The 13,723-nt window shown below is 46.4% G+C and overlaps 1 protein-coding gene across 1 annotated transcript; it reads left to right on the plus strand.

Moving 5' to 3' along the window:
• The first annotated feature begins 645 nt into the window (after positions 1 to 645).
• Positions 646 to 13,498, plus strand: LOC119375582 (uncharacterized). Its single transcript, XM_037645795.2, has 4 exons — positions 646 to 777; positions 8,866 to 9,011; positions 11,279 to 11,411; positions 13,199 to 13,498. The coding sequence occupies exons 2-4, from the start codon at positions 8,942 to 8,944 to the stop codon at positions 13,482 to 13,484; spliced, it is 489 nt and encodes a 162-aa protein (XP_037501723.2). The 5' UTR covers positions 646 to 777; positions 8,866 to 8,941; the 3' UTR covers positions 13,485 to 13,498.
• Positions 13,499 to 13,723: the final 225 nt, after the last annotated feature.

Below are 13,723 nucleotides of genomic sequence, written 5' to 3' on the forward strand. Positions count from 1 at the left end.
CAGCGTTCGGAAACGAAGTTGACTGCGTTGCGTTTCGATTAAACAGATTGGATGACAGCCCACAGAGATTTGTACATTTTGCCTAAACGAATGCGTTAATTTTCGTTGAAGTAGTCCAAGAATTCAACCAAGAATACAACCTGAGCAAGAAGGTCAGGGTTAGACGGTTCTTGGAAAGTTCAGTGTAATGGGCCAGCTCGCAACAATGGGAGGTTGATGTCGTCGGGGTAGAGGGGGTTATGCCGCTCCGTTGGTTTCGCGCCAAGAAAGAATACGCTGCCGTTAACGCAAGCGTCTCGTCCAAACGTATTAAATTAGACTTTATACGAACATTCCCCTTCATGAATGGCCGGAACGTTCTGCAACAACCCTTCTCGAACATAAAGAACATTTGCGACCTGATGCATCAATGGGGAAAGAAAGCCCGCGTTATCTGCAACCCGCAAAATCAACTTCAACCACCTTTACTTGCGGCATCACTCAGACGAAAGACAAAATTATAGTTTCAGGTATTCTCGTGATGACTAGTGCAGTGTAGAGATTATTGTGAGAGTATCGCGGCATGGCACATTCTAGATTGTGATTACGTACCTAAATGGCAAAGGGGCTTTCTAGTGAAACCGCATATTCGGTTTTTCTTGCACCAGCCTTTTGCCATGCTGAGGAGAACCGGGACTGCAGCAAGGAGCGGCTACGAGCGTGTGGCTCAGACTTCGTCCTGTATGGCAATACCACGAGAATTGCGGGAAACCCCGAGGAACTTCGAGAAGCATGCGCGTGAGTTTCACTGATCTATTGACTTGTTGATTTACTGACCTATCTAATATTTTATGCTACGCCTCACTTGGCGTGCCTAATCGGCGCATGCGATTAATCACTAGACATTGAATGTCTACTGCGAATTTTAGTTTCACGCGCTCAAGTGCGTTAAAAATGGCAATCATATCCATTCCCTTTCGCAGTGATCCAGTTTTGGAATACTATACCGGTAAGAAATAAACACTTAAAATGAGGAAAATTTAAAAAAGAGTGTCCTAATTTTATGGCAGACTCTTTAAGCAAGTATGGCTTGGTGGGCTAGTTGGTATTGCATCTTCAAGGCTACAGCGCACAAAGACGGGGACAACAGAGGAAAACACAGGACGAAGCGCCGAACTGCAATTGATACTTTATTCTCTGAAGGAGGAACCTTATATGCGCACATCGAGCCAATGAAAACAAAATAGGGTTCCCGTTTCGTGCCATCGTTTCCGAGAATGGCGCATGGCAAAAGTCAGTTTCGAAGTTCTTGCAGCAGAAGCTCAAGATTCTGACAGTTGATGACCCTTTCTTAATCAAGAATACAGATCAGGTCATTCACTTTTTAAGTTGTGACAATGAAGGGAATTCGGCCTTTTCAAGGATTTTTTTTACTCAATCCCGCAGAATCAGCTAATGAGTTGCGTTCAAAACGCGATTGACGACCACGGTGTGGTAGGATTCCAGAACACAGCCGGTATGAATGAAGGGGCCGTTTTAGAACTTTTAAAATTTTATCTCACATCTACTTTCATAACATGGCAGGGTAAGACCTTCATTCAGAGAAACGGGATTTGCATCGGATCAAGCATTGCGCCTTTTTTTAAGCGATTTGTATCTAGCCTACTATGATCGTATATTGTGTGAACGTTAAGAAGGGTTGAATGTGAAACGCATATTTCGGTATGTCGATGACTACCTTGTTGTTTTGGAATCTGACGCCGAGGATTTTATGACGTCTGCCACGAGTGTGCTGGCCCTAGTTAGCGAATGTCTCAAGCCACTGCAGTTGACGCACGAACTTCCGGTGGAAAATTCCCTGAAGTTTCTAGACCTCAGGTTGAATTTTACAGCAGGACATATTTGCTGGTGTTATGAGCCAAGGGCTGGTAAACCATTGCTACCCTTCGCCTCCAACCATACAAAGCGAGTCAAAAGGGGCATCATCACGTCGTGTCTAAGGAATTCTTGGCGGAAGTCTTGTTTGCATTCAACAGAAAGTAGCTTCTTTGCTCAAACCACTCGCCTGGTCTCGGCTGGGTACCCGCGCCATATGCTTGACTCGGTGGCTCGTGTCCTGCTAAGGGAGATGAAGTGGTGATCAGCAAGGCCAGATGATAAAGAAAAAGAAAGACAAGTTAGTAGTAGTGCCGTACATGCATAAGGTCGGGCACAATCTCAAAAAGATAGGCATGCGTGCTGGTGTCGATGTAGTCTTCTCCGCCCCTAACAAGCTTTCAAAACTATGTATGCCTGTTAACGCTGATGGCAACAAAAAAGAAGGATGCGCCAAAAGACATGAGGAGCGGTTTGTTGAGTGTGAAGAAGGTATAGTCTACTCGCTGCCCTTGAGCTGCGGGAAAAGATATATTGGACAATCCGGTAGATTTCTCAACGATAGGCTCAGGGAGCATAAGAATTTGGTGGGAAAGACAGCCATATCAGGCCACTTGTCAATGCACTGCAGGACTTGTGCATGTGAACCACTTTTCAGGCAGTGCTCGGTAATCGGAAAGGAAAAGCATAAGCTGACACGTGAAGTGATTGAAGCGTATGAAATTGATCGCGAAAAAGACAGTTGTGTGAGTGCTCCCTCTGTGACCCTCTCCACTAAGGAGATAGAATTTTTCAACGGAAACATGTCTTAGGCCGTGTGCAAAATAAAGAGTGTTAGGTTTGTTGTAATTTTATCTCGTGTTGGTGCTGTGCCTAATATTGCTTTTATTGGCTCGATGTGCGCATATAAGGTTCCTCCTTCATATAATAAAGTATCAGTTGCAGTTCGGCGCTTCGTCCTGTGTTTTCCTCTGTTGTCCCCGTCTTTGTGCGCTGTAGCCTTGAAGATCTTTAAGCAAACAGAATTTCCATATTTTTAATACGTGTTTTACAATTTTCTTCTGTTCTGTTGTTGTGATATTTAATATTCGTGTAGGTGTGTCGCTTCGACCGCTATGACTAATCACTCAGTGCTGTTTTCTTGCAATTTTTTCTGTACTTACCAACCTGTAATTTTCTTACAGGATGTTCCCATTTCAGTCATGTGCTATAACACGCCATGTACCCACCTGTGTACATTTGATTTCGAATATAGATCTGTGACGTCAAGATGCCGTGCTCTGGTGAAGTCATCATGTGATAAAAATTTTTGCATCACTTGCGTTGACGCCGCCGACGGTCAGTTTTCGCGTTTGATGAGGCATCCAAGGAAATAACCAAAGTATTTAGTACATCAGGAGGATGCATCTATTGTACCAATTTTGCAAGGTTCGATAAATTCAATAATATTTTATGAACAAGACCATGAAGGTTCACTGGTAATAAGGCTGCAACGGTGGCTAGTTGGCACGACTTTATCTTGTAATGCCCTGCCAGGAACGACAAAGACCGCAGAAAACGAAAGACAACACAAATAAAGTAAGTTGTTAGTTTGGGCGTCACCCTGTGTTGCCTTTCGTTTTCTTCGGTCCTTGTCATTTCTGGCAGCGCATTACAAGATAAAGATGCTCACTGGTAATCGTGTAACGGTAGTTTATATCATCGCAATACATCCCTGGTGAGTGTATGGGTAGTTTTCAAGTGCAGCAAGAAGTTTAACGTGACTATACGCAACACCTATATAGAGAATTCTCGTGCGGAATTGATATTTGGAAATCACTGATGAATTCAAAGTAAGTGAATAAACTTTATTACAAGGCAGTTTGTGGTACAGTATAGACAGCACAGGTAGAGGCCAGGAGATATTGTCTCCATATATCCTCCCTGGACTGCATGCTGGGCAGCTAATGTGTGGTCTTAGCGTCACGACTTGCGGGTGACCACAGGAGAACTTCTTGATATGTTAGCATATTCCCACAAAATATGTTTGTGTGAAGCCTGTTCCGTTTTGCTCGGTTCGCAGTTTTCACCGGCTTTAAGTGTGGGAAGCGGCGTTGGAGGTGCACACGTTTCCTGTAGGGTTTTTTTGTAAGTGTAGGTATTCCGCTGCTTGTTTGCAGTACATACTGGGGCGGAGTACAGTGAGACGCACCTTGACTCTCCGTAATGTTGTGCGTGTTCTGTGCAGCTCATTAGTCTTTCTTTGAGGGGTAGGTTGGCAGCGCCAGGTATGTCTATCTTCGTGAGGTTCGTTCAGGTTGCGCGGTCAATTCATTCTCGAAGCAACTCGAGTAATTAAATTATTATTCTTTTTGTAACAGTGAACATTTCACGATTATGCAATTATAAAGTCAGTATACCCTGCGAAGAGAGCTCTCCTACCCTCAACATACCATTGTTGCCGCACGCCACATGGGAAAGAGCGGTACTTCTCTCTTCACTGTTCAAGATCCCTTGGCCGCTCCGGAGAAGATGTACTACTACGGCTGCGTACTCCGCCCCCGACCTTTCAAGCCTGCTATCATATTTTGCTATGGATGCTATAGAAAAGGGCACATGAAGGAATCTTGCCCTAACACACAGTCGGATGCTGACATGGACGCAACAGCCGGCTCCACTTTTCGCTGTGGACTTTGCAAGTGCGATGGCCACGACATAACATCACCTCAATGCCCAACTAAACGAAACGCCGCTCGAGAGCTTCGACAGAAGCGTCAACAATCAAGTCATTTAGGCGGCGCCAGCGTTCTGCATTTGAATAATAGTTTCGAGATCTTGTTGGACTTAAAACCGGACGACTCTCACATCACCGAGGCTACGTCTTTCACCGAAAAGAAAAGTTAAAGTGCCGCGGTCAAAGAGCCGCGCAAGAAGCGCTCCCCGACAAACTCTGCTCCTCCTTCTTCGCAAATGGAAACACCAGATGACCTTGTATCACTGGATACAAGATTGGCCCGACTCGAACAGGAGATAGATCACCTTCGGCGCCGTCGAGAACTTCCAGCAAAACGAGCGGCATCGTCGTCCACACCGCAGCATGACACAAACCTCTAGCCTATCCAACAGCCCCGGTCATCGTCGGCGGACCTGACACCCATGGAACTTCTACAATTCGTGGCTAAACAGCTGATGTCACTGTCGCAAGTTCTGGCTTCAAATCTTCGTCAATAATGTCGTCGCAACACTCCCGCCCACAAAACGTCCTGCAATAGAACTGTCGTGGCCTACCAGGCAAGTTAAGTGAACTTCGCAAAAGGGTTCACCTCGGACGTCATGCTCGTTGGGCAGTACTCCTACAAGAACCAAATGCCCAGTTAAGTATCCCGTCATTCACTTTATACGCTAATCCCAATGTGCCAGATTGACGTTGCGTTTCTAGTAAAGTCCTTCCAGGTAGAGCCACAATATATGTGCTCACAAGGCTGCCTCGAAGGGGCATCGATCTGTCAAAATGGTGCTCGCAATCACGGGAAGTCGTCGCGGTCAAAGTCCGCCTTCAGAAAACTGACGTAATTCTGGTATCGTTTTATGCCAAGCCGCACACTGGCTCATCTACCCGATTAAGATTGGGATGGATTCACTTCCTTCGAACTCAGCACTCAGTGTGCCCTATATTAGTCGGTGGCGACTTTAATGCTCCGCACGTGGCATGGGGGTATCCCACATCATCAGGTCGTGGGAATCATGTCTGGGAAACATTTGTGGATGCACACTTCCAGCTGCTGAACGATGTTACAATCCCAACGCGCCGTGCTGACCAACCGCACGCTTCATCGTACTCGCCCGATTTGTCATGGTGGTTAGGATTCGGCGCAAATGGATGGCGACATAAACCGGACTGCTGGGCAAGTGACCATTACCCCATCTTCCTCGAATTTCCCACCCACAGACACTCCCGACTTCGCCGCTGTTGTCGAGTTGTTCTCTGGGACGCCTTTCGAGAGGCAGCACTCATACCACAGGACCCGTCGCCGCAAGATCTTCAAGATTTTCTTCGAAAGGCACTCGATTCGGCAACTAAAACGTCCTGGGTAGATGAAAGCCGCCCGGCCCCAGACTTGCAGCTGTTGCGCCTTTGGGCGGCCCGGCGCCGGGCTGAACTTGCTGCGGTGCGCGATCCTACGTCGATAGAAGCAAAAATTCAAATGCGGAGTATCGCGGCACAAGCTCGTCGGCATGAGCGAAGACTGGACAGAGGACGATGGCTAGATTGGTGCGCGTCTCGCGGACCCTCGTCACGCACAGCCTCTGTCTGGCGTACGTTTCGTGCAATGGAGAAGGGCCAACGTCAGCCCGACCCAACGGCTTCCGTGCTTCTAGCCACTGCGGATACTCCGTTGAATGCTGCACAACATCGCCCGGACGTTGTTCCCACACTATGATGTACTTCCTTCCCCTCTGAATGACCATGTGACCCTGCCTTCGACGATAAGCCAACAACCTAATCCAGAGGCAGTTACTGGAATCCAAGGACCATCCACAATGGCCGAGTTGACAGCAGCTATCGACGCGTCTAAACCACGGACGGCTCCTGGACCAGACGGATTACCTTACTAGTTGTTCAAAAACTTAAATGAGACATCCTTGGCCTCGCTTCTGGAAAACATCAATCACGTGTGGGCTGAAGGCCATATACCTGCTTCTTGGACGCACGCGGAAATCATACCGATACCGAAGCCAGGAAAAGACCTTACTAATATACGCAACCTGCACCCTATCGCCTTAACAGCGACTGTCTGCAAATTAACAGAGAAAATGCTCTCTACGCGAATAACCTGGTGGCTTGAACAATTCAAATGGTACCATCCTGTACAAATTAGATTTCGCAAGCACTTGGGCACAGAAGATGGACTTCGAGCACTTACTGGCATGGTCTTGGCAGGCAATAGGACACGCCGCGTGCGAACAATATTAGCCATGGATGTGCACAAGGCATATAATGAAGTTAGCCACAGTGCCATACTTGCCATTATGCGTTGCGTGGGAATACCCGAGCGCGTGTGCACCTTCGTACACAGGTTCATGACTCAACGAGCGTTTGCCATTCGTATGGCGGGAAACGCAACCGGCCCCTTTAACTCAAAACGGGGAGTGCCACAGGGATAAGTACTTGCACCATTGCCCTTTAACCTGGCAATGCTACCCCTTGGATGGGCTCTGGCAGCGATCTCGGACGTGTATTACATCATATACGCCGACGATATCACAGTGTGGAGTGTTCACATCGACCTTCAACGACATGAATCGGTCTTGCAAGAAGCTCTTAACACAACCGACGAGTGGTGCAGATGCATAGGATTGACCCTCTCAACAGACAAGACTCTCTATATGGCGGTTGCCAACAGCTGGGGCCGGCGACGACTTGTAAATACGCCTATTCAGCTGATATTATCTGGACGTCCTCTTACGCCAGCTCCCTAGCTACGCATGTTAAGCGTTGTCATTACGGCAAACGGATCTGCAAAACCTTGGATTCGCGAAATTAAGCAACAAGCGCGCCAGGTGCTCCATCTGATACGACGAATCAGCTCCAAGGCTGGAGGTGCCCGCACGAAGATTGCCCGTTTACTTGCTCGAGCAGTGCTGCAGCCTCGCCTTATTTATTCAGCTCAATTTGAGCACCTTACAGTGAGAGGTTGGGCCCGTTTAGAATGCATCAACAGAGAAGCGATAAGCGTCGTTACCGGGCTTCCACGATGCACACCTATCCCGATGCTTCAGGAAGAGGCGCAACTAAACACCATCGACGAGTTGATTTATCAACGCCGGCAAGCAAGGGAACTCAAGCCGTCATTTCTACCACCTGCTGCTGACTTCGCCGAATATATGGGCAATCCATTGTCTGTCTCGCCACCCTCAATAGTAAGCCTTCCACTGTGGGATCACCGGCGACTAACGGATAACAAACCTATTGGCCGCCTCCGAAATCCAGTCCCTCGTCCAACGACTACCTTCCGGCTCCACCTTGAAGAAGCAGATGCCGCACTCCCGACACGATCACTGGTGGCCTATACTGGTGCGAGCTGCACGGACACGCAGGTGGTTACGTCAATCGTGGTGCCGGGGCACCAAAACCTGCGTGTAAATCGATTGTACCTCCTGAGACCTCCGGTTCCATCGGTCAGTGCTGAACTTCTGGCAATACGAGACGCAACAAAGTTGGTGAGCGCGGCTTCCGCATCGTCGTCATCCTTTACTATAATACGCACCGACTCTACATCAGCCATAAAGGAGTTCCGCAAGGTATATAACGCGCACACTTTCGCAGGCGATATACAGCGTATAACTGCACAGATGCCTGGCCAGATAAGGATACAGCGGATACCACGGTACACCATTTCCGCTCACATACAAGCTGACAGCGCCACCCACAGCCAGCTGCCACGTACTCTAGAAGCGCCTTTCCCGAGTGATCCCCGGGGTGAGTTCCTCTACCACAAGGAGATTCTCCGCCGCACCACACGAGATTTAATGCCACCGTGTGGTTCAAACCTCCCAGGCGGGCTTACCCGCCAGGAGGAGGTGGTGTTGCGGAGACTTCGTGTGGGGGCGGCACTTACTCTGTCGGTCACATATGCATGGCCACAACAATGCATGGACCATTTGGGGATACTTGCCCATTCTGTACCGCTGAAGCGTCCGCGGTTACAATCAAGCACCTGTTGTGGACGTGCCCTGGCCTGAATTGGATACGGCGGCGCTACCTGAGAACAGTGGACCTTCATCCGACAAGACCACCGGATTATGATTTGTGGCTCTATGGGCCCCACCATAGAGCATTCTTGATGTATATAGCGGAAGCCGGCCTCTACCTGCATATTTAACAATGTATGCCGTTGGGCAAACTCTCGAAATTAAAAAAGAGGCGATAAACGCAATTGTATTGAATACATACACGTACTCTAAACGAAACAACTGAACAAGGTGAGTGTAAACGATTTACACGTCAAATGTGTGTAATGCTCGTTTCAGACTTTGGACTTCCGAGATCGAGTGCTCCCTGAAATATATCGACGACTGCCTGGATGGAACCACGCGAGGAACGTGCATGGTCGTACTCAAGGCAGCGGAGGAAGACTTCGAAGCCATCTGCACCGAGGGCAATGACATGGAAAGATGTGAGACTCAGGGGCGTAGTCAGAATTTTTTGGGGGGGGGAGGGGGGAGTGGAGGTGGGTGTAGCGTTTAGCCATGCTTCATATATGTTCGTGCGTGTGTTAGCATGTGTGCGTGTGTATATACATATGCAAGATTATAAAGCTTCGGTAGGGGTCTGGACCCCGGCCTCCCCTCCAATCCAACCCCTGGCTACGACAGTGGTGTGGCTATTCATCAATCCTACGCATATGACAAACTCGAAAAACGCTCTAAGCTTATTACGCCGTCTCCAAAGGACGACCAGATATAGTTTGAGGACGCCGCTATGCGACATCATGGAGGCTACATAAAATGTTAACTGCGTGACGATGGTTTCACCAGTCATCGAAGAGTTTCTTTCAACATTATGTTATATGTATCCTCCTCCTCACCCGGCGTGTTATTTTAGCGATATAAATTCTTTGCTGTCCCTTACACATGAATGTTCTAACAAAAATAGAAACAGGGGCAAAGAAAATACGAAGGTTAAATCCAATAATTACAACACATGCCATGAGTTATTGTCACTATGAAGGCGGAAAATAAAGTCAACGCTCGTTTGGCAACCCTTGCATTTTTCTTTTTCAATCGACACACGCGATGCTACCACCAAACTACACCATGAAAACATCTGACAAATAAGATACACCATAAAGCGACAAGCATGCAAGCTTTATTCTGGAAGCCTTACATCACCGGCAGCTCAGCTTTCCCGATATCAAAACGCTTGTAAAAAGCAGGAGTACTCGCATTTCCTTGAAAACTTCTTCAACCATTTGACTGAAATTTTATAAGAGGGCAGGCCTAAGCTCTAGTCACTGTACGAAGTAATGTGCCTAGTTAGAGACTCATATTTGTAACAAGAGATGGTTACAGCTTGCATACGCCCGAGGTTGCGCGTTTGAATACAACGGCACAGTAAAGCGAAGAGCGCAACAGACCACTTAAGACTCCAAAAATTTTTCGCTTTAAGTTGGTGAATAGGGACTTTGCCTTGTTAATTCAGTGATGCTATTCAGAAGCCACAAAAGAACACTTTCATGCCTTGCGAAAATTTGCTAGTGAGAAGATGCGCCTCTGCTGCTAATTTGGAACGATTCGTACCAATAGTAGTGGACTTCATGGTGCTATTGGCCCTCTGGCTTCACGCCGTATATGGTAACATATTGTCGCACGCTTAGACGATATGAAAAACTTTCGTTACTGAAAGAGCCAGAACTGCTGTGCGCGAAATTGAGCAAGAACAATTGCTACCTATTCAAGATATTGTCGCGCCTAAAGAAACAATTTTTTGTGTGTACGCGGTCATGCGACAGAGCACGCGAGCGCGCCTTGCTCCCTGTTGCTGCGAAACACACCTGACTCCATGCATGCTCTGAGAGCACGAGGGAGCCGTGACGGTGCTAGCCGGATCCGCTATAGCTCGGCAAGTCCGCCAACTGTGTCGACGATGTGCCTTATCTAACTAGAAGAAAGTATCAAACAGCACCGAAGCAATGCCGTAATTAAGACTCTTGGGAAACCTTGAATTGAAGGCGTCACGTAAGTCACGAGATTGTTTCGGAGCATGATGCCTTTCTTCATATATGCAAATGCTATCCATATTGAAGACAGGCCAAGCTGTCATCCACCTAGCGGATCTATAACTCTAGGATAAGCCTTCGCTGCGCGATCGTGCACTCGCAATATGATTTGAGCTTAGTGTGCTTCACAGCAACGCAAACAAACTGTGCTCACACGCAGTGTGAAATGAAAAAGGAGCGCAGCGCACAGTATTAACTCCTAAACCATGTTTAATCGGTGTGCGGCCGCACCGCGTGTTCTTGAGTTCCACAGAGCGCGAGGCCGATGCACCGATAATTATGAGTGCCTAACCTGGGCACTCGCAAAAGAATGTATTTAAACAGACTCCAAAATAATGTCAGGAGCAAGCAATTGTGTTTTTCTCTATTTATCTTGAAATGCATCTCTAGCTTTGCATATCCTTCGTCGCCCATAACAATTTAAAAGAATATCAGGCGTGAAAAGTGAGCTGCAACAATTCCACGAAGCACTGCGCTATAGCCGTTCCGAAACAGATGTAACGTATCATGCTTCCGCAAGTTTAATGGGTGGTGCTGATGAACTGCGAAATATCTGCGGTTACATGAATGATTGAATAACTGGTTAGCAATGCTCATAACTAGAGTGGGTGACTGGCTTCTTAGGGACGGACAAGCATTGTTCTGATCGTGTTCCATTTCTGCAGTGTACCTCCAGAGCTCACCGTGTGCGAATGCGGCCGGTTCCAAGCTTAACGTCTGCGTCCGCGACATGTTCAGGAATCTCCAGAAAGCCACGGAAAAAGGAGCTCCCAACCAGGCTGTTTATCACGCCTGCTGGTACGTACGGAATAAGGGGAGTAAATCAAGGGCTCATTTCTTCGTTAGGCACAGCTTACGAAGCCAACAAACAATCAAGGCCAGTAAGGTATAGGAGATATCACTTGTAGTTTTTCACTGCAGCGTTGAAATTATGACGTATGTGGAAAATAATAAAGTGGAGCAAAAAGCAGATTGCAGTTGGTAGAGACTGAACCTAGAGCTTACGAACCTGTCCGTTGAATTTGCTAGAGCATACGGCGCGGTATCCGAAGGTTGTACGTTCGAGACTTACCACTGGTACGTTGTCGTCTAGTTTAACTACATTTTATTTGTAGTTAAAAGACTACAGTTAAAAATACAAATATTGTCTCCCAGGTCTTTCTTGACTTCATTTCATTTTCTTGACCCCATTATGCTGCTGGAAGTCAGACTAAGAACTTAAAGACCGAGAACTTTGCAGCCCGCCTGGTATTGTGGCGCCAGCTTAACTGCCGTTGTCACAAACTACTCGGCACCTCGACTTGTCAGCAGTTGCTCAGTAGGACACATCCAAGAAGGCGACTGACGCACCACGATCGCAGGCATCACGGCCTTTATGGATGATCGTCTCGGGTCACTTTACAGCATTTGGATTCTAACGATAGCTTGATTCAAGGCAATGGTTCTCACACAGCGCTTAGCAGGGTACGGTAACAAGTTTTTCAAAGACTGATACGTCTTCCTCTTAACCGAGCTGTATTGGCGTTCGCATTATAGATGCTCAGCACGTATATTTAGACTTCCTTCCTTTGAGAACCAGTTGAACTTGCACAAAACAAAAGAGTGAAGAAACTGGGAAGTACCTTCAGCCAGATATTTTTTTTATCTTCTCAATATTTGATGTTGCCTGTTTTCTTTGTGTGGGCAACTTGTCTGCGCAATATCTAACGCATCCGCTTGCCTTTGAACTGCTTGAAATGATTACTTTATTTCACACTCTTAACTTTTAATTGTCCTTTTATTTAAAAGAGATGGGGGTACTTCGTAGCTTAAGGAACCAAAAAGCGGCCTGATGAGCCATGTACCGATCTTGTTTCACAATATAGCACTGTCGAGAATATCGCCGCAGGTGACAATATCCACAGTAGCAGGCGCTATCCGACAAATAGTTCTTTAGCTTTCTTGAACCCTAAGCCGGTGCTTTTGCCATTCACGATTCTGAGGAGCATTTACGTTTAGTGCCTACTTTGACATGAACAGTCAATAAAAACAGACTAATTGTAATGTAATGATCTATGTAAATAATATTATTGTTGTAATTGTTATTATTAGTATATCCATATTATATTATATTATATTATATTATATTATATTATATTATATTATATTATATTATATTATATTTATATTACATTATATTATATATTAGTATTGTATATTAGGGCATGCTTCCTAAGCCGCAACTTTACTGATCCCTGTTACACTATTCTAGTATTAATAACTTGAAATCTATATCAGAAGGCGATGTGATTTTTTTTCTTTTTGTTCATAACCTTTCATAAGCTTTCGTTACTTATTACCCATAAAAGACAACAGTGCTTTAGGAAGACTAAGCACAGAAACCCGTATCCCTGGCTTTATTACAGTATGCGTTATTATTATTATTATTATTATTATTATTATTATTATTATTATTATTATTATTATTATTATTATTATTATTATTATTATTATTATTATTATTATTATTATTATTATTATCATCATCACTGCGTTTCTTTTCTGCTTCATCTTCATGCAATGGCGATTATGTAAAAAACGCGCAGCTACTTCGGAGCCCTGCTGGACTGCGTTGACGCATCTCTGGGCGACTGTAACAACTCGACCGAGTCGAAGGAATTCATCATGGGGCGACTCGAGCACATCTTCGGAGAAGCATTCAGCCTGGTATGCGGTACCTACACGCAAGGTTCGGCCAGCTGCTCCGCCCTGCCCGTGCTGCCCGAAGTTGAACCAGGCACGCCTGAACCTGTCAGCAACTTGGTCGAATACGGCATACTCGTCATGCAACTGTTGGGTCGACGCGACAGTGCCCCCCCAGTAGGAAACTGAAATAAATGTGTTTTAACGGCGGATCTATTTATGCGAGCCGTCGGTTGCACGTAGGGCCGCTGGTTGACTGTGGGGTGTTTAGGGATGCTTTCCTTACTTTCAATGAAGTCACTAAACACTACCAGTTGAGTAGGCGGTCTTTTCCTCCACCGCACTGTAAGTTGTCTAGACCTCAGGTCATCACGTTTAGAAGGCTGCAGACTCGGTCTTATTCTAGTCTATCTTTCCTCAGCATCGTG

Source organism: Rhipicephalus sanguineus, chromosome 11 (genome assembly GCF_013339695.2).
Source record: "Rhipicephalus sanguineus isolate Rsan-2018 chromosome 11, BIME_Rsan_1.4, whole genome shotgun sequence".
Classification (NCBI taxonomy): Eukaryota; Metazoa; Arthropoda; class Arachnida; order Ixodida; family Ixodidae; genus Rhipicephalus; species Rhipicephalus sanguineus.